Raw genomic sequence first — 25,691 nt, forward strand, 5'->3', positions numbered from 1 at the left:
TCTTTAGCACTTCTAAGTTTTGTGACAGTTCTAGGGTTGAATTTTATCCCTGAGGTTCCATTTACATTTAAGCTGGTGATTTTTTTTTTAGCATTTTGAGCCTTTTGAGTGCATTTCAAGCTTTTGGTTTTTTTTTTTATTATTATTTTTTAGCCAATGAAAATCGAGTTACTAGACTAGAAAACAAACAAAAACACGTGTTTCGCATTTTTTAAATTTTTTTAATTGCTCCCATTGAAGCCTACTTGGGGCAAACTCTGTCCCAAAAGCACTCATGAACTTTTTTGAGTGACAAGCTTCAAGCGACACTGCAAGCAGTTTTACCAGGCATCATTAAATGTAATGGAGATCCTACTGTTTAGTGTTGACCCGCTATGAATGAAGTTTCAAATCTCACAGGCTTTTGTCATTCAGTTGGCTTAAATGAATTGTAGGGTGGAAATAGAGATACAAATATTCCCCTTTGTGAGCTAGTATTTTCAGAAAGAAGTAAACAGCAGTAGTAATTCTGTCAGTACAGATTACTAAACCCAGAATCCTGCTTTCGCTATATCTGGTCTCCCACAGTACACAGAACATGGAAATAGTTTTAGTAAATAAAACCTGCTAAACACATTTTCTCATTAGCAGTATATAGCAGTCTTGTGACTTCTATCAGTGTCGGGTAAAGCTTGTTGGAGGGGTTTTCATTCTCCTCTGACTATGAGGCTGCATGACCCCTGACTTTCTGTCTGGACAGTGCTGATTGGCCTTGTGCTGATCACATGCACGCTCCCAAAAAACAAAACAAAAACATACGCTCTAGCAATACATATCAGACTGAGCATGTGCAGATGGATTGAGGACAGTAAAAGAAGGGTAGGTTTAGAGAAGACAGGATCAAAAAGCCTTTTTTACACAATTTAGAGGATTAACCCCTTAGGTTCCACAGTTTTACTATTGTGGGTTTAGTAACGTCTTAAGTGCCTGTTCACATATAGTGTGATGCCCTGTGGTTTTCCAAACGGGAATAACGCCAGTCACTGTTAGGACACACAGCTGTTTTCTGTATGCCCTGTTTGCACTGCAATGTAGCCCAGAACTGCGTTAAAATAAATACGTGCTGCATTTTGTCACAGTGCACAGGCAGAAGGCTCATTTCACAAAGCTAACACACCAGGATAAGGGTCTGTGTCAATGGGCTTTGGGCTTGTGTCAATGACATCAGTTTGAGATGCTTCTGAGATGATCCAGAGTTGAATGACAGGTCCATTTGACCTGCAGTTGATCTCTGTCTCTGACTTGCTTCAGCCCCTGTTCACATCAGGCTGATTTGACATGAGATTTGACATGTCAAATCGCATGCCAGATCTGAGCCTATTGCCGGCAACGGCACCGCCCGAATCGGTGAGATGTCAACTTTGCGGTGCCAAAACAAATCCCAAAAGTAGTTCCTGCCCTTCCAGGGGCAATTTCAATAGACATCTCTGCATGAACCCGCACAGATTTCTTTCAAATCACCCCCCCCCCCCCCCGCCCCAAAGTCAGACTGAAATGCGGGTTTGAAATCATGCGAGTTCAGCTGAACGTCCACGATTTCAAACTCGCCCTCAGTGGGAACGAGCGCTTAAGTGGGTTTTCCCATTCCCATAGACTTGTATGGGAATGCAAAACTCACTTGAAGCAAACGAAAGCCCGGTGCTTCTAAGAAGCTTGTTTGGTTAGAAGTTTCCCAGAATGACCCACAAGTTTGTTTAAATCTGGTTGGACATATGGAATCTAGAGTAATAATGTTTGCCATACAAGGTGATAAAAAGTTGTGCATTATTTGTCTACTATATGGCATAGATGCACCACCGTTTTGTTCTTGTACCTCCATTACACCGTGAATAACATACCTTATACAGTATGTATCAAGCCGCTGCGTCTTCTGTCTTCAGAGGATTCTGCAGGAGGGGACGCTGTGGATGTGGCTTCTAAATATTGATGAGCTTTACATTACTTAATACTCTGTGAGTTTTTATTACCATTGGTCATTAAAGTTGTTCCTAATTGCTTCACTTAGATGGCGCTTCCCTTCTTTTATTTCTGGCCCATACAGAGCTGGCTTACCCTGAGAATAGCTGCCACTGGTGCATCATTTTACAGACTGGTTTTGAACTATTATTATCTTTGTAGGATTCCCTAAGTTGCATGGGCTTTTCAGACTTTTTTGCCCTAATATTGTTTATATCACAACGTATTTTAAAGAAATATGTTATGCCTTGTTCTTAGAGAACTTCTTTGGAGCTCTGAAAGAGTTGGTACAATTTTTACACCGATGTCATTTACAGGCTAAACTGGCAGTGTGGTTAAGTGTTACTGAGCATTGAGCTCGATGCCAAGGCCCCTTTGCCAGTGTCAATTATTGTTTTTTTCTCTTTCTTGCCAAGTTTCCACCATCCAACAATGACACACTCAGTTATACAGATGTTAGCAATGTCATGGAAACAGTGGGGTTTTCTCCATTGATGGTGTTTGTTATTGCCATTACATAGATTGTTACAAAGAATAATATGTATAAATCCTGATTATTTGTGCTGTGCACAGTAATTAGAGCAAGGAGGGCTGAAATACACATCACAAAACAATATGCAATTGGATACCTCAGCAATACATTTTTGGAAACACTCCGGATATTACAGCTAACATGGATAAACTGCTATGAAAATTATTGAACATAAAGGAGTAAAATTATATTTTTCTTGCTTCTATTTTTCCATATGAATCAGAAGAATATAGAATAAATCATAAAAAAATAAATAAAACATGAAAAATAGTATGCAGATGAATGTACACACTCTGGCTCACAGTACCATACTGTATATGCATTCATATTATCAACTTGTCTGTGAAGGTTCTTATTTATCCAGGTCATGGTATAGCTAGTACATTGTACTAGTCATATTCAACTGGACTTGTTCTGTAATGTTGAAGAGGTTTCATAGTTTCTTCAAACCATTTCTCCAGTTCCAGTAAGTGTCCAGAAGATCCTTAAAGTGTCACCAAGCCCACATCATAAAAATATCAATAAATGGTATATTACATGCTGTTTATACTCACTCAGTCACTATGAGATTATTTTTCTGTATTCTGCAAAAACCTGGTTGATCCTGCTGTTCTCTATCTTCACCTTCTGTTCATGTCCCAATTCAGCTAGGGATTTTGCAGCTGTGGTGGCAACTTTGCACATGCTCAAATTTTAGTGAGTTTTCTATGTATGTGAATTACCGTGTAGGTCTGCCCATACCCCTAATAGTAATAGCAAAACCGAAAAAGAAAAATATGGGGCTTTCTAGGCCAGTTGGGAGGAGGAGGACCACAAACTACAACAATTTATATACAAAATATATATTTATTAATACATATTAAAAAACATGTACAAATGGGACATGTGGGAGGTCCCATTTGAAGAATACAAACAAATTAAAAAACACAGTGCAGAAATACATTCCCTAACTGGAAATGCCAATACTTATAGCAGATGTTGAAGTAGGTCTCAGATGAAACACGGTCTAGGGGTCCCAGCAAGCCAACGCGTTTCACATAGGGCTTTTTTTTGCTTTTTTACAGGTGCTGTTGTGGAGGGATCCAAACCCCTCCTCTGCACTTAAAAGAATTCAAAGCGCCAAGTTTGGCTGTTTTGAATGCTGTAATTTTTTTTAATTTGGCGCTGAGTACCTGGAAGTGATGTCTGCACATCACTTCTGGGTTTTTACATGAAGATCCGATCAGAGCCGAATGCAGCTTTGATCGGGTCTTCTCTTCGGCGGCCGTGCAGGTAGGATGCCTGGGTCTCCCGGTGGGATGGGAGACCCGGGCGAGCCGCGGAAGGCGGCGGGAAGGGGGAGAACGTCCCCCCCTGCTCCTTGTAATGACAGCCGAGTGGCTTCTCAGCTGCATCGGTTGTCATTACAAGACAGCCGACCGTCGGCTATGGACGCCGGTACTGGGGTGATGCCTCTAGCTGCAGGCATCACTCCGGTACAGCACTTTCCCAAAATATTGGCAATATCGGTAACCAGGGAAAGTGCAGATCAGCCCTCGATATATCCGCCGATCCCTAGTTAGTACCTCAATTTGCATGGCTAAAGGTGAGGATTATTGTCTAATTGGGAAGAGATGTTAAAACAGCATTATATGTGGAAGACAAGTGGTGTTGAAGGCCCCTATCCCTTTCCAGGAACAACCATCCCTGAACAAGGAGTGTATACTATTATTAGCATGTGTACCACAAACTAAACTAAACTTTAGATCATGTTATCTCTTTTTATTTGTTGTAGATATTAAAAGATAAAATACTCTGTGACTTAAGCTCCGTACACACAGACGAAATGACATCAGCTGGTTCAATAAAAATTGTCTGTCTATCGGCCCGTTTGTAAGGCAGTGGGTCCGACAGAAGCCGGCTATTTTCAGCATGCCAATGGCTGAAAGCGCTGACAGAGTGCTCTGGCGGGGGAGGGGGTGGACAATTCCCCCCCCCCGCCAGAACAGGCGCGTTTAGACGTGTCTAGCAGAAGTTGACCTTTGTTTATGTCTAAAAGCTCCTCTCCTGAACGCAAGTACCTGGCTTCCTTTTACAGTGGAGGACATTGGGTTCTGATTTTTTTTTTGGAATTTAGGATTTACATAGCACATATGAGGTGTGTCCAGAATATGAAAATAAACTTCCTACTCTCAAGAAGGGCTCTGTGAAGGGAGAAGCTGGCCAAGGTCACTTTGGGTGGGGTGCCAGGTATATGTTAGAACGCTGATCAGTTGCATTCCAGCCCTGTCAGAATTGAAACATTTTTTTTTGTGACACCCTGTTCAAGTGCCTCGTATTAAGAAAGCTGAAAGTGAGTTTGGAACAGCGGCACTCGATAAAATTTGGTGTGAAATTGGGTAAAAGTGCATCAGAAACTTTGGACATGGTGAGGAGAGCTTATGGAGAAGCTGCACTATCATCTGCACAAGTGTACCGATGGCACAAGGTCTTCAAGGAAGGATGAGAAGCCATTGAAGACAAACAACGATCAGAACACCCCTCAGAATGTGGATGCAGTGAGGTCTGTTCTGAACCGTGACTGACAACTCACTATCAAAATTATTAAATAGAAAATGGGAATTACCAAGTCAATCGTTTATGAAATCGTGGCTCAGGATTAAAACATGAGAAAAGTGTGTGCAAAAATTTTTGTCACCTGATCAGAAGGAACTGTTAACTTGTTTGCCAAGACCTGTTGGCCCGCATGGAAAGAGAGCCTGATTTTTTGAGTCGAGAGATCGTGGGAGATGAATTCTTGGTATTTGAGTACGATCCCGAGACGATAGAAACTAGGTTCAGAATGGCTTACAACTGCGTCATGTCGCCCCAAGAAAGCTTGAATGAGCAAATCAAAGTCAAACTGCACAGGCTCTGAATGCTATCCCACTTGAAGACTTCCAGGGATGCTATGAAGAATCAAAAAATTCCTGGAAGCCTTGTGTATACTGACAACGTCCATACTTTGAAGGAGACCATGTTCAATTGAAACATTTTTCAATAAAAGTATTTTAAAAAAAAACATTCTCATTACTTCCTGTACACACCTCATATGCCCTTATTTTTCCCGGTGTTTAAAGACTTTATGACAGAATACTGATTTTTAATTTTGCACTTTCGAGAACTTCTCTATTGATGAACTTTTCTTGGATTTTCACATGCATTTATTTATTTACTGACTTTTCTTCTTCACATATAATCATTCTGAGATATGAGATTACTTTTTTGTATTGATTTAATTTATTTGTTCATGAGAGACTGTACACTTTGGATGAATTTTTCATTTTATGCTCTTATTTACCCGGCTCTCTAGCTTCCTTGTCTCCTCTTCACATGCTCGTCTCCTGGACTGCTCCAGAGCCTCTCCCATCCTCTGAAAATTCCCTACCCCAAACTGTCTGGCTGTCTCCTACTCTGTTGGCTTTTAGGTGATCCCTGAAAACTCATCTTTATAGGGAAGCCTATCCTGTCTTCAGCTAATAATCGAATTCCCTATCTCTCCCATCAGGTTATTCCTCACACAACTTTTGTTCCACCGGCTCCTCCCTACTAGAATCTAAGCTCCCAGAAGCAGGGCCCTCCTAACCCTCTTGTATTGAATTGTATTGTTGCTGTATTGTCTCCCTTTATATTTTAAAGCGCTGTGCAAACTGTTGGATATAAATCCTATATTATATTAATAATTGAATACGCATTAAGGTTTAATAGTGACGTGAATGTACAATATATATGTAAAGCGCTGCGTAAATTGACGGCGCTATATAAGTACCTGAAATAAATAAATAAAATTAAAAATAGTAAGGCGCATGTACCCTGTTGGATATCTAATTCAGGAGAAGGAGCTTTGACTGCCTCTAAACCCTGCTGCTCCTAAACTCCTCTAAAAATCTATGGGGTCGATTTACTAAAGGCAAACAGACTGTGCGCTTTGCAAAGTGCACTCTGCAAGAACAGTTGCTCCAAAGCTTAGCAAATGAGGGGAAGCTCTGCTCTGCTGACTTCCATCATCCAATCACGTGCAAGCTAAATTATGTTTTTTTTTTCTTTTTTTTTCCTTGCACGTGAGTGGGTATTCTTTAAAAAGTGAAGCTTCACATCATTATCTAAGCTCTGGAGCAACTGAAGTTGCAGAGTGCAACTGCATAGTCTATTTGCCTTTAGTAAATCAACCGGTAAATGGGCATGGACATTGAGGCTTTTATTGACATGCGTTCAGAGGCTTAGCAAAAAATGCCAAAAGCCCCAAAAAAGCTCATTTTAGGAGCAACAGTGTGCATGAGGCCTTAAAGTGGAACATCCTATTTTTTGTGAAAAATGGAAAGAATAATGAAAGGTTGGATCTTCTATCAGGGTTCATATTGCTTTCTGTGACCTAGTTAGAAAGCTGTCCCTTCACTTCCTATAACAACCAGGGTATTACTGTGTGAGCAGGGTAGTTACAGCCTCTCTTTGGCATTGATTCTCCATCTGTTACTTTAGATAATTCAAAAGAGGCTGGTGAGAGTATCACTGGCTCTCTAGTAGGTTCTTCACAGAGACAGGAAATGAGAGGAAATCTCCCCAGGGGCAACTTGGACAGCAATAAAACATGAATTGGGGTTAGGATCACTACTGTATCCAAAACAAAAAATGGATTTAGTTGTTTTAAATTACATTTACTCCTGGCTCCATTTTGTGATATTTGATCTCGTTTCAAAGATCCCCTGTAAGTCTTTTTCTAGTGTGATGTTCATTTCCAATGCAGTTGCACAGGGAAGTAATCATGTGCTAAATGTGTGTCATGGTCTAGAAATGTGGCGCTTAGGCTGGCCAATAATGTATCTAGTTGTAGTCCCATTGCTGTGTCATCCCCTCCGGATAATGGAAAAAAGTGATTGACTTATGAAAACCTAGGATGAAATGATTTGAGTATAATTTATAATGCAACCATGTATATGTCATATGTGACAGCCATTAGCCCATATATACATTTAATGTATGGTAATAGGAACCGGAGCATTCTCCAGAAGAAAATTGTAGGGTGCTCACGATTACCTACGGTTCCAACACTTCAGAAGTCTTCTATTAATACCACTGCAAAGGATGTCTTGAAAAATTTCAGATGATGATGTGTTTCTTTTAAGTGTGTCTGTAGGCATAAAAGCAACACTTTGGCTACATGCATGTCAGTATCTGCTGTAGAGCTCTATGAGAGCCCTCAAAACCAGAGCACTTTCATATGCAAATAGTGACCATCTCCTGAAGTCAGGGCATGAATTTATAAGGAGGCAAAAGGGGGAAAATTGCCCTGGGCACCCCTGACTGAAGAGGCCCTCTCTATACAAAAATTATATAAAATATAAAATAAAAATATATAATAAAATTATATACAACATTATAAAAAAATAAATAATAAAATATTAATATAAAATGTATAATGTATAATGAAAAAACATAACTTTATTTTATTAAATGTATCTTGGGAAGTAATGTTTTTTCAGCCATCCTCTGTAAAACTCTGGACTAGTATATTGTATCCTTTATCAAAAATGAATTTTGGCGGCTCAAGCAAAGCACACATAGAGCACTTGACTGGCATATGTGTCATTGAGAATGTAAATCCACTCTGTGGTACCCCCGAACCCGAAGTGCCCCGGCCCCCCCAAGGTCTAAATCTGGCTCTGTCTGAGGTCCACCATTCCTTTCCTACTTCATGTGCCTTACCCAGAAAACTGCACTGTTGTGGGGCCCTACTGTTTTCACCATGCAATTTCATAATCTAATCAATCAAAATACAATGAAATTTGATGTAGTGCCAACCTCCAATTAGGTTGCTAGGCTTATTTTGTTTTCTGGCTTCACGTAATCAGTGGAGCAGTGATCTATTTTTTTTTTTTTGTCTGGTCAGGGTTTCCGAGCTAGGTTTTTGATTTCTTTCAACTGCTCCTGGAAGAAACTTCCAGAATATTGGGCAGAGATAGTCAAATGATCAGTATGAATATTTATCATGCCCTAGTCAATCCCTTTAAGGAGGCATCCAGACGGTGGGTGGGAAGGGAATAGATGTGTGGGAGGCCTTTCTAGAGTGTTCTTTCCTCTCTAGGGAGGGTTCCAGTTATCCTGGGGATGGTTCCCCTGGGAGATAGCTAGTGAGACAACAAATTGCACTATGGACATCAGCAGGTGCTGGGCTGAGGGCCTCAAGAAGATTACCAAAAGATTATGTGTGCACTGTGTTTATGTGTGCATTAAGATTATGTGTGCATTATGAAGGGCACTGTCCTGAAGTCCTGGTCTGGAGAAGGATCTTTTGTCTCCTTCTCCAAGGAACTACCTGTGGATGCTGGATGGCAGACAGCTCCTGGGGCATTGTGAGTGAAGGCCTTGCTGTGGAATTTTGGGTGTGCAGGTGCTAGAAGGGAACTAATTTCCAGAGGATGCTATATGGACTGGGATTGCTCCTATAGAGTTCTAGATGTACTGGCCATCACCTGTTACCACCAGGAAAGGCTGCTTAAAGAAGATTAGTGAGAAGTTTTCCTCCTGTTATTTCTGCTGTTGATTGGAGTATCCTAAACCCCTCTACTGTTCCAGTTATTCCGCAATTAATTCTAAAAAGGCATTGCCTAGAGTGAGCCTGTATTGTTGGTGTGCATGGAACTGTGTCTGTGGCAGCCAGCCTCTGTACGAGCAAGGGAGAGCTGGGTACATTCTCAGCAGCTCCTTCAGGGTTGAGCACTACAAGGATCTCTGTTCTGCCAATTGATGCAAAGCGGTTGATCATTTTCGTCCCTTTCTGATCAACTCAATTTGATCAAATCTGATCTAAACTGATCCTAAATCGATCAAATAGGAAGTTATGGCTATTCAGTTGTGTGTCGATTTGATTTTTTTTATCAGATAATAAAATCGAAACATGTATGGTCACCACTGGAGGAGGGAAATATGGGTTTAATAATGCAGAATATATCTATAAGTATCTCTATTATATCTATAAGTATTGGAAAGACTTTGGTATTTATTACATTTTAGCTCTGCATCCCAATCAAAATAAATCTGAAATAAATGTGTATTTTGTATTCAAATATTATGTAATTTAGTTAAAGGTGCAGTATGGGATTTAAAAAAAAGGTAAACACACATACTCACTTCCATGTTGCAGCATCTTTGTAATGCTGCAGCTGTCACACATCAGCTCTAAGACCAAGAACTGTGTGATCATATCACAGCTGATCACTCAGTTTTCGGTCTGCTCTGAGTGGAGAGCAGTGCCTGCCAGTCATCACTCTGCTAACTCCAGTACTCACCGGAGAGCTGGGCTGGGGAGAGGGCAGCAGGGGCTGGCTCCAGCTTTCAACTCCGTGTTGAAAGATGGAGCTAGCTGTTATTAGGCAACAGGGGGATCCCAACAATATTGAAATGGCCCCATCAGCTGACTCTGGATCACAAGAAAACAAAAGTAATTGCACTACTGTGACCTGCAAGAGAAGTATGGCCAAAAAAGTGTTTGCCACACTTGTCTTTTAAATAAATTCACATAAGTAAACCAATAAATCTGCTGCTATTGCTGATCTATCCTTCTAGAAATCCTAGTTGCTAGGCTGTTATACTGATCCTTTTGCTTTCACACTTTGCTGACCCAGAAGAAGTATACAGGTGAGGATATCTGACTTTTCTCTGATTTCTGATCTACATATTTGTCTCGTATCAGTGACTGAGGAAATAATAAAGCCAGTTTGTCGGCCTCATATTTCTGCCTTGCTAGGTTACATAAAAGGCAGATTGGAAAATGACTGCATGGAGTTTACATGTTTGTATGTCATTCATGCTAATGCCCAAGTTTCTGGCCAGAATCAGTAGAAACATTGGTATACCTCAAGTGCTTGTTTCTGTTTTTGATTGTGGTCCGGGCATTAAATTGTAAACTATAATGAAGCAAATGCTTGTTTAGTGCTGTGAAGCATGTTGGTGCAATATAAAATGTAATTCATTCCTAATAAATGAGTTTTCTGGAGACAATTCCTTATGCATCTTTATTCTTTTGTTTGCAGATTATAGGACTGGACCTTGTTTCTCCGCTATCAACAACCAGATGTGTCAGGGACAGCTGAGTGGTATAGTTTGCACAAAGACACTATGCTGTGCTACGGTGGGAAGAGCATGGGGCCACCCTTGTGAGATGTGCCCAGCCCAGCCACATCCTTGCCGACGCGGCTTTATTCCAAACATTCGAACAGGAGCGTGTCAAGGTATGCAGTCTACATGGAGCTGCTGCAACTGCTAATGTATTGATGTTGATTGAGTTAGAGCAGTTTGGACAGGCTGCCTTGTTTCATACCCCGACATTTGCACAGAGAATGGAAAATCAATGTCAGATGCATTACCTCACGACTGTATACGAGAATTATGTAGAAGAGGGGGGGGGGATGACATTAGCAAGTGAGGTCAAGACAAGCCAAGGCCTTAATGAATTTCACACTGACAAAAGTCCCTCCATGTAATAGATAATAGGATATTTTAACATGGTTGACATTTGTTCTACTTAAAACAAAGCATTAACCTCATGCAGAATAAAGCAGACGCTGCCTTTTCATTGGTCAGCTGATAGATTGCTTTAAACTGACACGCGGTGTGAAAACGTTACTTAACCACCTATGTCTGCAATACATGCTTAATTCTGCTGGAGCGAGCAGCTGATTGAAATCATTGCCTTTGCCCAGATGTTAGTCACTTCTTTCTGAGCATGCCTCCTGATAGAGAGCTCTGACACAGTTTTTGGCTTTTGCTCTAATACTTCCAGCTGTATAAATTCTTTTATTGTCTGGATGTCTGGCAGGAAGCAGCAGAAAGTTAACAGAGGCAGCCATATACTAAACTGTTGAGTAATCTAACTTTCCAGTACTGCGGGGGATTGGGGGGGGATTTTGTAAAGGTTTATGCAATTTTTTTCATGGGCGCATATAAAAAAACAATAAATGTATCAGTCAACTAAACGGGGAAGAATTCAACCTGAGGTTACTTAATTTTCACTTTTCTTTTGTGTTCCTTTTTTCAGGGTGAACTTTGATAGTTCTTTTAGGGTGAGCTTAACGTATATTTCCATTTTTGCAATCAAAGTTGATAAAACCCAACTGTAAGTTTGTTATGTGTTCCCATTCACATAGCATACCTAAAAAAATAGATTCAAAAAAAAAAATGTCTTACTATTTACATGTCTTCCAGGAGAAGGTGTCATGGCTGACTGTAAGCATTTCTCAACAATTTCAGTGTAAGTCTCTCCCAGCAGAGAGGCTAAGGACTGACTAAGCTTACTCTCATTAGCATACAATGGAGAAGCCCAGCTTCTAAATCTTTACCTCTTTGTTTGGACAGACAGTGTTCAGATCTAGGTTATAACTGATAATGAGATCTACCAGCAAAGTAAAGACAAGGTAAATATAAAAATAAAGCAAGTCTGGCATGGGAAACCCTACAGACGAGGAAGAACAGGATTTTTATGTGCCCAAAAATATAAAAAGAAAAAACAAATCAAAAAAAATGTTTATACATTTTATTGAGAACAAAATAGTAAAATCGACACACGAAAGTACAACATATAAAAGGTGTATTACATAACACAACACATCCTACAGTGCAGTGGATCAACGTGTTTTGCCCACAGTCCGGGCTTCCTCAGGATCCAGATGTGTGACAAGTTTTTCAAAAAATATATATACACCTTGTAATAAAGTGATAAAATCCCATAAATAATCAAAATATATAAATGTATATATATATAGCTTTGTCTACAAAATGTGGTAATATACAGATCACATATTCATATATATTAGCAGATCGGGGGAGCAAATCAGGAGCAAATAAACCAATGGAAAAAAAAAAGAAATTAAATATGCTAAAAAGTGTGGGGATCCAAAAATTGTAAATGACCATCGGGGGGAAGGGGGGGGGGGCACAATGAGGAATAAAAAGGACCAAACCAAAAAAAAAATGCTTACCCTGAAAAAAACATCAAAATAAATCTCATAAGGCAAGCCACGAGATCTAGAATAAAAGGCAGGAAAATGACCGGTTGGTCTAAGCAGGGAGGAAGAGCATAAAATCCCCTACAGAAAATATTTACCTGTAGGGGATTTTATGCTCTTCCTCCCTGCTTAGATCAACCAGTCATTTTCCAGCCATTTATTCTAGATCTCCTGGCTTGGCTTATGAGATTTAGTTTTCAGGGTAAGCACTTTTTTTTTTTTTTGCTTTGGTTTGGTCCTTATGAGATTTAGTTGCTTATGAGATTTAGTTTTATGTTTATATTCAGGGTAGGCTTTTTTTTTTTTTTATTTTGATTTTGTCGTTTTCTTTTTATTCCTCATTGTGTCACTTTTTTCTCCCCCGATGGTCATTTCCAATTCTTGGTCCCCCACACTTTTAGTATATATATAATTCATTTTTTTTTTCCATTAGTTTATTTGCTCCTGATTTGCTCCCCCTTTCTGCTAATATATATGGATATGTGATCTGTATATTACCACATTTTGTAGATAAAGCTATATATACATTTATATATTGATTATTTATGGGATTTTATCTCTTTATTACAAGGTGTATGTATATTTTTTGAAAAACTTGTCACACATCCGGATTTTGAGGAAACCCAGACTATGGGCGAAATTCATTGATTCACTGCACTGTAAGATGTGTTATGTTATGTAATACACCTTTTATATGTTGTACTTTGATGTGTTGATTTTACTATTTTGTTCTCAATAAAATGTATCTATATTTTTTATGAGTGATTTTTCCTTTTATACTTTTGGGCACATTAAAATCCCCATCTTCCTTGTCTGTAGTGTTCCCCCTGCCAGACTTGGTTTAGAGTTATATGCACTCATTTTTCAGGGGATTGTGCCGGTATTTTGATGATAGATAATTACTCTCCACCCTAGCAAATGCAGTTCCACAGCCTTCTGATAAACAAAGAGAACTTAGTAGGATTTCTTAGTGCTGCAGTTTCCAGAAAAGAACATCTAAAGGTACAGTGCAATATCTAAAGGTACAAGCATTCATACCCTTTTAAATTTTCCAAATTTTGTCATGTTACAACCAAAAATGTAAATGTATTTTATGTGATAGACCAACACAAAGTGGCACATCATTTTGAAGTGGAAGGAAAATGAAAAATGGTTTTCAGAATGTTTCAAAAATGTTTTACAAATAAATATCTGAAAAGTGGGGGGTGCATTTGTATTCAGTCCCGTTTTCTCTGATACCTCTAATTAAAATTTAGTGGAACCAATTGCTTCAGAAGTCACCTAATTAGTAGAGTCCACCTGTGTGTAATTTAATCTCAGTATAAATAGAGCTGTTCTGTGAAACTGTCAGAGGTTTGTTAGAGAACCTCAGTGAACAAAAAACATCAAGAAGGCCAAGGAACACACCAGACAGGTTAGGCATAAAGTTGTGGACAAGTTTAAAGCAGGGTTAGGTTACAAAAAAATATCCCAAGCTTTGAGCATCCCATGGAGCATCATTTGAAAATGGAAAGAGTATGGCACAACTGCAAACCTACAAAGACATGCCTGTCCACCTAAACCGACAGGCCGGGCAAGGAGAGCATTATTCAGAGAAGCAGCCAATAGGCCCATGGTAACTCTGGAGGAGCTGCAGAAATTCACAGCTCAGGTGGGAGAATCTGTCCACGGGACAACTATTAGTCATGCACTCCACAAATCTGGCCTTTATGGAAGAGTGGCAAGAAGAAAGCCATTGTTGAATGAAAGCCATAAGAAGTCCCATTTGCAGTTTGCGAGAAGCCATGTGGGGGAAACAGCAAACGTGTGGAAGAAGGTGCTGTGATCAGATGAAACCAAAATTGAGCTTTTTGGCCTAAAAGCAAAACACTGCACATCACCCTGAACATATCATCCCCACCGTGAAGCATTGTGGTGGCAGCATCATGTTGTGGGGATGCTTTTCTTTAGCAGGCTGTCTCTGCTCCAAAAGGCTGGCTACTGCAGACCCTCTCAAAATTTAACCCTCTCAAAATGTAACCACTCTTCAAGAAATACGGCCCTGAAGAAGGGGAAGGCAATTCCCTCGAAACACATTGGCTCTACTTGTTTACTTTTATCTCCAATAAATAACCATAAAGTTCATCAAGTGAGACCCTTCTCTTTTTGGACATCAGGCACTCCTCTCCAATCACCCAAAGTGTTCACTGCGGTAATGCCTCCAATGTCGTTATCAGAAAGGTAGCAGCCCTAGACCCCAATGGAGTCTATCACTTACCACCTACATTTTGGGTACAACCCGTTGGAAGCAATGCCCTCTACACCTGCCACCCAGTAAGTAGCCGCTAGGCAGCTGCACCCGGCACCAGTCCAGCGTTGTCTTCCACTCAAACTTAATTTCTTTAGCAGGAACAGGGAAACTGGTCAGAGTTGATGGAAAAATAGATGGAGCAAAAAACTGGGCAATCTTAGAAGAAAACCTGTTAGAGTCTGCAAAAGATTAGAGACTGGGGCGGAGTAGGACAACCACCCTAAACATACAGCCAGAGCTTTAATGGAATGGTTTAGATCCGAACATATTCATGTGTTAGAATGGCCCAAAGTCCAGACCTAAATTCAATTGAGTATCTGTAAGTATTGACTAAGGGGGCTGAATACAAATGCACGCCATGCTTTTCAAATATTTATTTGTAAAAAATTTTGAAAACCATTTATCATTTTCTTTCCACTTCACAATTATGTGCCACTTTGTGTTGGTCCGTCACATAAAATCCCAATAAAATATATTTAAGTTTTTGATTATAACATGACAAAAATGTGGGAAATTTTAAGGTCTTTGAAAACTTTTTCAAGGCACCGTAAGCTGCAATTTTTAAATATTATTTTAAATTTATGCTACTGTATGTGAATGGCAACACGCAACAAATATAAAGTCGGTGTTATCAAAATTTGCCTGCAAAAGTGGAAATATCCTTTAAATCCTGTACTTGTCTCTATTATAGAAATGACAAGACACAAAAAAATTCCAAGCTCCAAACTGACCAGTCCAACAGTATGTGTTAAAAACAGGGGTTTAGTTGCAAACATTTGCAAATACATGCGTAAGCCACAGAGCCCCGCAAGGCACCCCCTTTTCTGTGGTCCTAAACTGTAAATTCTGCGAGTCTCCAACAATAGAAGCACATGCATTTAAAAAGACAGGTGAAGGGCAGATATACCTGAAGGGAGCCCACCCCTTCTTAAAGGCACAGGGGGGACAATGAACACCCAGCCTATAGCACCATGGCAGCAAAGGTGTCAGTGCGTTGCCTGACCAATATAATCCATAGCACAAAGAAGTGGTTACTGCCCCCACCTGTAACTGGTCTCTGCAGCAAGGAGCATTGGAAAGACAACGCATATGACAAGACACAACAAAATTCCAATCTCTCCTTACCGACCAACCAAATTGACCTGTCCAACAGTATTATAGAAATTATAGAAAACCTAAAAATGATGTTCCTTTAAAATAATGGGTTTTTACATAATAAGAGCTGAAAAAGTAGTGATAGGCAGTAAACCATGACAGTCACATTCTTTTTTTTTTTTTTTTTTTTATTTGCATTATGTTATTATTCATTTTTATTCTTATATCATGCTATTAGCAGACTTATGATGAAAATATGACCCCTTTCCACTGGCTGATCCACATACCAATTGCTGGCATCAGCTGATCCACATACCAATTCTGCAATTCTCAAACTGAAATTCTAGTTACCTGGCTCCCATGTTATTCCAGTAAATCCAGTCCTGACCCAGAACAAATTTATAATATTTATTCTAGGTACGTATTGAAGCAGGAGATAGCCAGACAACGAATATTGTTTGCTGAAGCTCACAATGTAGCCCACATTTTCCTCTTGTGCCTGATGTCTTTAAATCATTCATTAAAATATGCTGTTCCTTGATTAATCTCCAGCATGGAAATTATTTTAGTACAAACTGGTCTTACATAATGTTCGTTTTAATGAACTGGTGACGGTCCTTAAGAATAATTAGCTGCAAGGGATCATACTGAGAGATGTTTTCAACATTTCATGTTTTTGTTGTTCTGTTTCCTTGGGGTAGATGTGGACGAATGCCAAGCCATCCCTGGGATGTGTCAAGGAGGAAATTGCATTAATACAGTTGGATCTTTTGAGTGCAAATGCCCAGCTGGACACAAATTTAATGAAATAACACAAAAATGTGAAGGTAAGCGCTTTCCAAACCCATCTGGACAAAATCATTTTTATTTTTAATGTGTTTTAGGCATATTTCACAAGGCAGAGCCAAAAGAAGAGATGTTTGGTAACAAATCAAATTTTATTTTTAATCAACTTTAATCAATCCATTGAAGATGGAACAATAAAAGATAGGAGATTGTTCTTGTTATAGACAATACCATGTATTTAGGCAGAATATATGGACATGAAAAGATTCATTGTTGATAATAGTTCTTGGATGTGTATTGAGGAGTGCCTGACATAAAAGTTTTTCTAACTTGAAGCACCTCTTCATCAGGGCTTGACCAAGGCTAAGGTTTCTGAGACTAAGCCCCGCACAGTGGACAAATTGAAGGAGTTCATCTCACAAACATTTATGGACATTGATGCCAACCGTAATTTGTGTGTTGCTGATTGTCACAATACTCCTCAGGACATGGTTCCAGTAATTCATGTCCTTAGTCTGCTTGTCCTCTTTAGAAGAGGCTTCCTTCTGAGACGACAGCCATGCAGACCAATTTGATGCATTGTGCGGCGTATTGTCTAAGCACTGACAGTATGTCACAAAAGTGAGTACACTCCTCACATTTTTGTAAATATTTTATTATATCTTTTCATGTGACAACACTGAAGAAATGACACTTTGCTGCAATGTAAAATAGTGAGTTTACAGCTTGTATAACAGTGCAAATTTGTAAATTTGCTGTCCCCTCAAAATAACTCAACCCACAGCCAATAATGTCAAAACGGCTGGCAAAAAAAGTGAGTACACCCCTAAGTGACAATGTCCAAATTGAGCCCAAAGTGTCAATATTTTGCATGGCCACCTTTTTTTCCAGCAATGCCTTAACCCTCTTGGGCATGGAGTTCACCAGAGCTTCACAGGTTGCCACTAGAGTCCTCTTCCACTCCTCCATGACGACATCACGGAGCTGGTGGATGTTAGAGACCTTGCACTCCTCCACCTTCCATTTGAGGATGCCCCACAGATGCTCAATAGGGTTTAGGTCTGGAGACATGCTTGGCCAGTCCATCACCTTTACCCTTAGCTTCTTTAGCAAGGCAGTGGTCGCCTTGGAGGTGTGTTTGGGGTCGTTATCATGTTGGAATACTGCTCTGTGGCCCAGTCTCTGAAGGGAGGGGATCATGCTCTGAATTCAGTATGTTACAGTACATGTTGGCATTCATGGTTCCCTTAATGAACTATAGCTCCCTAGTACCGGCAGCACTCATGCAGCCCCAGACCATGACACTCCCACCACCATGCTTCACTGTAGGCAAGACACACTTGTCTTTATACTCCTCACCTAGTTGCCACAACACACACTTGACACCATCTGAACCAAATAAGTTTGTCTTGGTCTCATCAGACCACAGGACATGGTTCCAGTAAGCCATGTCCTTAGTCTGCTTGTCTTCAGCAAACTGCTTGCGGGCTTTCTTGTGTATCATCTTTAGAAGAGGCTTCCTTCTGGGACGACAGCCATGCAGGCCAATTTGATGCAGTGTGCGGCGTATTGTCTAAGCACTGACAGGCTGACCCCCCCCCCATCCCTTCAACCTCTGCAGCAATGCTGGCAGCACTCATACGACTATTTCCCAAAGACAACCTCTGCATATGACGCTGCACACAACTTCTTTGGTCACCTTGGCGTGTCCTGTTCTAAGTGGAACCTTTCCTGTTAAACTGCTGTATGGTCTTGGCCACCATGCTGCAGCTCAGTTTCAGGGTCTTGGCCATCGTCTTATAGCCTAGGCCATCTTTATGTAGAGCAACAACTCTTTTTTTCAGATCCTCAGAGAGTTCTTTGCCATGAGGTGCCATGAAAAAAATCCAGTGACTAGTATGAGAGAGTGAGAGCGATTACAATAAATTTAACACACCTGATCCACATTCACACCTGAGACCTTGTAACCTTGTAACACCAACGAGTCACATGACACCGGGGAGGGAAAATGGCTAATTGGGCCCAATTTGGACATTTTCACTTAGAATTGTACTCACTTTTGTTGCCAGTGGTTAAAACATTAATGGCTGTGTGTTGAGTTATTTTGAGGGGACAGAAAATGTATGCTATTTCAGTGTTGTCACATGAAAAGATATAATAAAATATTTACAAAAATGTGAGGGGTGTACTCAATTTTGTGAGATACTGTGTATGTATACAGTATATATAAATTTATATACACTGCTCAAAAAAAAAAAAAAAAGGAACACTTTGAAAACACATCAGATCTCAATATCATGTTGGGTATCTGCTGTACTATACTGATATGGACTGGGTAATGTTTTGGGAATGAAAGGATGCCACAGCGTTTGATGGAAATGAAAATTGTCAACCTACAGAAGGCTGATTTCAAAGACACCCCGAAAATCAAAGTGAAGAAACGATGCAGCAGGCTAGTCCATTCTGCTGAAATTTCATGAACAGACTGAGGTGCAACCTGGTGAACTTAAACATAATGTCCCCAGAGGTGTTCTATTGGATTTAGGTCAGACGAGGATGGGGACCGTTCAACGGTATCCTATCAATTCCTTCATCCTCCAAGAACTGGCTGCATACTCTCGCCACATGAGACATTGTCATGCTCCAGGAGGAACCCAGGAACCACTGCACCAGTGTAGGTTCTAACAATGGGTCCAAGGATTCCATCCCGATACCTAATGCCAGTAAGGGTGCCATTGTCTAGCCTGAAGAGGTCTGTGTGTCCCTCCATGGATATGTCTCCCCAGACCACCACCAAACCAATCATGCTGAATGATGTTACAGGCAGAATAATGTTCTCCACAGCTTCTTCAGACCTTTTCACTTTTGTCACATGTGCTCTCATTTGTGAAAAGCACAGGGCACCAGAGGCAGACCTGCCAATTCTGGTGTTTAATGGCAAATGCAAATCGAGCTCCACGGTGCCGGGCAGTGAGCACAGGGCCCACTAGAAGATGTCGGGCCCTCAGGCCACCCTCATGAAGTCTGTTTGTGATTGTTTGGTCAGAGACATTTACGTTAGTGGCCTGGAGATTATCTTGTAATGCTCTGGCAGAGCTCATTCTGTTCCTCCTTGCACAAAGGAGCAGATAACAGTTCTGCTGATGGGTTAAGGACCTTCTACAGCCCTGTCCAGCTCTCCTAGAGTAACTACCTGTCTACCTAAATCTCCTTCATGCTCTTGAGTCTGTGCTGGGAGACACAGCCAACCTTCTGGCAATGGTACGTATTGATGTGCCATCCTGGAGGAGTTGGACTGCCTGTGGAACCTCTATAGGGTCCAGGTATCGCCTTATGCTTTCAATAGTGACACTGACCATAGCCAAATGCAAAACTAGTGAGAAACAGTCAGAAAAGATGAGTAGGGAAAAAAAATGTCAGTGGCCTCCACCTGTAAAACCATTCCTGTTTTGTGAGGTAGTTTCATTGTTGCCCATCTAGTGCACCTGTTGTTAATTTCATTAACACCAAAGAAGCTGAAACTGATTACCAACCCTCTCTGCTACTTAACTGACCAGATCAATATCCCAGGAGTTTATTTGACTTGATGCTATACTCTGAATGAAAAGTGTTCCTTTAATTATTTTGAGCAGTGTATATATATATATATATATATATATATATATATATATATATATATATATATATATATATACATATATACAGTATAAAAATGCTAATGAAAAACAGAATAGATTTAAAATAAGCTGCCATTATACGGTCAGTAATGTATACAGTACCTACTTTTGGCCCACCCTGTAATGAAATATAGAGGTTGAAACATAGTTTTCAGTATACCAAGGTGTTTGAAAAATGTCTTGTCTTTTATTTAGAGACCATCTTTAAAATTTAAAAAACTGAGTCTAGGTTAAAACATTTTTCCGATATGATCCAGCCAGAACCACCAGTCTCAGCACATAAATATGAATATTTTCAAGTGTTTTGTTTTTATCAAATTATCCCTGGAAAGCAGCATGATGTGTTGTATTTTACACAAAGATTCCACAATGCCAGATTTTTGGAGCAGAAATAACTATGAGGGATGAAAGAACTTCTTGTAATCCTGACATTAAAGAACAATAACATCTTATCAAACACTTTATGTGTCACGTTTTTGCTTTTACAAGCAGTCTTTAAAATGTAATTACAATTATGTGTTTCTGTTGGCTGCTGATTACATTTTGTCTAAAGAAATTCTTCAGTAATGGTTACTATAAATGTACAAAATCATTTATTTTTAGCTGAATAGGCCATTGTTTTACCCTGTTACCATATCCACCAGTGGCTACCAGTCCCACGAAAACATCAGCATTCTTGACGTGAATACATTGTAGAAAATGTCACCTCATGTTCATTTGAAGAAAACCTGTCCTGAAAAAAATATAAGGCTGTTATTTCTAGGCTGTCCTTCTAAAAATGTTAGTTGCCTGGTTGTTACACGGATCCAGTGCCTTCCATTTCATATGTGTTGTTGACCTTTGTATGCAAAAATGTCACAGGATTCTCATACGTGGAGTAATTAGTAGGGATATAGGGGTTGGTTTACTAAAGGCAAATAAACTGTGCATATTAAAAAAGAATAGCGCAACCATGCAAAAGAAATTACTATCAAATATGGAGACAATCCATAAATAAAAATGGGGATTTAGTTCCACCTATTCTTTTTTAATATACATGGTTGCATGATAGTCATTTATTTATGGATTGTCTCCATATTTGGTAGTCATTTCTTTTGCATGGTTGCGCTATTCTTTTTTAATATACATGTTGCTTGGTCCATAGCTGCACCGGCTTTAGATATACATGTTCAGGGTTTGCTCCCCCAATTTTTTGTTTGCTTATTAAATAAACTGTGCACTTTGCAAAGTTTCACTCTGCAAGAGCAGATGTTTTAGAACTTAGTAAATGAGCAGAAGCTCTGCTGACTTCCATCATCCAATCAAGTGCAAGCAAAAATGCTGTTTTTTTTATTTTCCTTGCACGTGATTGGGTATTCTTTGCAAAGTGAAGCTGTACCTCATTAAAGTACCTCAAAGTCAGCCCCGGCCAGGCAAAGTGAGGTACCAGTACGTCACTAGCCTGTCAGCAGGGGAAGTCCGTGCGTGTGACCGGCGGACCCGATGTCCGCCGGTCACTCGCGATCGTCCGCCGTGAAGGGAGAAAGGCAGGCGGCTGATGTAAACAAGCCGCCTGTCATTCTCCCCTGTGTAGGAATGGTGATCATACGGTTCTACTATGTAGGACCGTTGATCACTGTTCCTACACCAGTAGCCATGTCCAATCACATTAAGAAGCACGCCCCTAGGGACACACTTAACCCCTCCTTCCCCAGTAAAGTTAACCCCTTCCATGCCAGTGTCATTTTGCAGTAACAGTGCATATGTATAGCACTGATTACTGCAGTAATGTCACTGGTAACCCCAAAAGTGTCAAAAATGTCAGTCAAGGGTCCAATCTGTCCACCGCAATGTTGCAGTACCGCAAAAAAATCGCAGATCGCCGCCATTACGCGTTAAAAAAAACCCACCAAAAATTACAGAAATCTTTCCCTTAGTTAGTAAACGCAATAACTTTTGCGCAAACCAATCAAAATACGCTTTTTGTGATTTTTTTTTACCAAACATATGTAGCAGAAAACAAATTGGACAAAAACGTTAAAAAATTTTGATTTTTACATTTTTTTTGGGGAATTTCATATAAAAAAATGTGAAAAATATTGTTATTTTTGCAAAATTGACGCATTTTTTTGTTTATAGCGCAAAAAGTAAAAATCGCACAGGTGATCAAATACCACCAAAAGAAAGCTCTGTTTGTGGGAAAAAAAGGATGTCAAATTCGTTTAGGTACAGCGTAGCATGACCGCGCAATTGTCCGTTAAAGTCACGCAGTGCCGAATCGCAAAAAAGGCCCTGGTCAGGAAGGGGTAAAATCTTCCGGGGCTTAAGTGGTTAATTAAGCTCTGGAGAAACTGCACTTGCAAAGTGCACAGTATTTTTGCCTTTAGTAAATCAAGCCCAAAATGGGTGAAGTGCTATATACTGAGTTGACGTTATATTGGGATGTGGTGTTGGAACATTTTATATATAATTGGGAGCTGTATTTATACATTTGTTTAGGTTAGGATTTAGTCAAAGTGAACCTAGATAATGTATAATAAAGTATTTGTATATTTTGTAAAAGGCAGTAAAACCCAAATTTACTTCTGTAGCTATATGTAGTTTGGAGAAATTAATCCTTACAAAATCAAGTTCACTAAAGGGCAATACATTTTCAACTATTTCCTGTGGAATTAGAATTTTTGCCCTTTCATGTAAACACAGGGCAGATGTTTCTATGGCCCCTTTCCCCTGTTTGGCCCATTCAGCGGAGGATGCTGAATATCTTTTTGTTCATGCTAGAAGAGAAGATTATATTTACTAACAATAGGGAGTCAGAATGATTGGCCCTCTATCACATGATTGCTGTGATTGGCTATCACAGTGATCTGTCACTGCACAGACTGCCCCTGTACTCTTTTTCTTCTTAAAATTAAAAAAAAGATACATTATATCTTTTTGTTCATACTAGAAGAGAAGATTGTAAACAAAAGCAAAGTTGTGTAAAAAAAATAAAGATAAAATAGCTAGATCAAGATTTGATATAGATAAGGGTCATGGTTAAGGTTAAATGTCACAGTCAGGGTCAAAGATCAGGGTTAAAGGTCTGGGTCAGTTTTGTTAGGACAGATTAACCACTTGGGGACCGCCTTCCACAGATATACTGTGGCAGAGCGCCCCACGTGCGCCTACGCTTCTTCTGGGTAGGGAGCGAGTGCGCAAGCGCCCGCCACCCTGGGTTTGCTGCCATTTGCTGCAGCACAAGCTGATCAGTGGGTCCTGAGTTATGATTTATGCCTGGCACCCCCTGAGCAGCTGAGCCAATGACAGAAGAGAGCTCTGTATAGGTAGGCAACACAGAGCCCACTTCTGTCAGCTTTGATGTGCCATTTACCCCCCTGCAAAGCAGAGAGTAAAAACCAGGACATCGCGTAGTGAAGACATTACACAGCACTCACAGTAAACATTGTTAGGCGCACAGTTAACCCTTTGAGTACCCCTTTCCAGCCAGTGTCATTAGTACAGTGACAGTGCCTATTTTTAGCACTGAACACTGTATTAGTGTCATTGGTGATGTCAGTGGCAGTTAGTCAGTTAGTCAGTTCCCCCCAGCTTCAGTTATAGCCAGATTTCCTGCCGCACTATCACAGTCCCACTATAAGTCGCTAATTGCCACCATTAGTAGTAAAAAAAAAACACCAGTATATATTTGCAGATGCTAGAACTTTCACAAAACCAATTAATATACTCGTACTGAGATTTTTTTTTTTCACCAAAAACGATTAGCAGAATACAGGAATTAAAAAATATTGTTTTTTTTTTTTAGATTTTCTGTATTTCTTTATTTCGCAAACAATTAAAACCCAGTGGTGATCAAATACCACCAAATGAAAGCTCTGTGTGAAAAAAATTATATCAATTTAATTTGGGTACAGTGCTGCATGACCGTGCAATTGCCAGTTAAAGTAGCACAGTGTCGAATAGCAGACAATGCCCTGGTCATGAATGGGGTAATATCTTCCAGAGCTTAAATGGTTAAAGAAATACAGTTTTTTATTTAGTATCAGGGTCAGTTAGTGTAAGTGTGTGTTAGGTAGGATAAAAAAGTAAAATGCACACTAATGTTTCTGGGCCCCATTATGAGTACAAACAACAAATAAAATGCACATACTCCTGCGATCCTCAAAAGTAGGAGAATTCGTTTTGGGTTGTTTTTTGTGGTAGGTCATAGTAATGGCAAGAAATACACAGCAAAACTGAAAAAAAAAAAAACTATTATGGGTCAATAATAAAAAAATTAGGAGATATCCTTTGCCATTTACCACCAAATGAAGGCCAAATGTCCTGAAAAACAAAGTTTTATTTTCCTGGATACACTAAGTCAGTACAGCTTTACTAAGATGTGCCAAAGTTGCAAAATTAGGTTCAGGCATTAAGATTAGTTTTACTTTCATCATTTTGTACCCATTGTAACAATACATATAATAGGTCAAAACAAAAATATATTGTAATGGTAAAGGTCAATCTTTTATGGCACATTAAATTCCTTGTTTTTTTTTTTTAAGTTGCTTTGTTTGTTCGGAGAATACAGGACATCCATTACACTACCACATTTCCTATTTATAGAACTGAACTGGTTTTAGAAAGTGCTATTTTTGCTTCGTATCTGGAAGCATGCATTGACAGAAAATATGACTTCTTCTGTACATGTAACATGTACCTTTCACATATTCTCCATACAGCTTACCATCAGTCTTCATATCAATCTAACATAAAAAAAAATCTTGACTAAGGCAGGCTTCACATGTATGCGCTGCTGGACAGCGCTTGTGATTCGGTGAGGAATCGCACCATATTCCTATTCAAAACACATGCAATGTCTGTGCTATGCTATTTATGCCATTCATTTGTATGGCTCAAATCACAACAAGTCCTCACAAGAAAGGTGCAGGACCCTTTTTTTCCCTGCACTGGAATCGAATTGCATGGGTGTTCACACCTATGCGATCCGATTTTGTCAATCTCACTGCCTTTTGCGAATCGTTTTGGGTGTCATTAACTTAATATTAACTCTCCCTGCGGTTCACATGAACGCCGTGTGATTTCAATGCGGGAAACGAACAGAATTCGCTGCGTTAGACGCACTGCATATACACATGTGAACTGAAAAGTTCTAATTGAAAAGTTTCTTTCAGTCTTTTGATTCTGCATCATTTTTTTTCTTCTGGTCAGATAATATTTTCTCAGCAGCATCAGTGAGAGGCATCGCTGTTATTACCTACAATGCACCACAAAACCTGATTGTCTCAAAGTAATCATTACTAACAAGCTTTACTAAC

At 39.8% G+C, this 25,691-nt stretch overlaps 1 protein-coding gene across 2 annotated transcripts in view; it reads left to right on the forward strand.

Moving 5' to 3' along the window:
- The window catches only part of FBN1 (fibrillin 1), a 398,720-nt gene that overhangs the window by 153,268 nt on the left and 219,761 nt on the right, over window positions 1-25,691 (forward strand). For both annotated transcript variants that reach the window (XM_082254921.1, XM_082254922.1), the window contains exons 6-7: window positions 10,576-10,773; window positions 16,633-16,758. In XM_082254921.1, the coding sequence (XP_082111047.1) occupies window positions 10,576-10,773; window positions 16,633-16,758 (324 nt within the window). The remainder of the gene's footprint in view (window positions 1-10,575; window positions 10,774-16,632; window positions 16,759-25,691) is intronic.

Source organism: Pelophylax lessonae, assembly GCF_965119305.1.
Source record: "Pelophylax lessonae genome assembly, chromosome: 4".
In the NCBI taxonomy this organism is placed as follows: domain Eukaryota; kingdom Metazoa; phylum Chordata; class Amphibia; order Anura; family Ranidae; genus Pelophylax; species Pelophylax lessonae.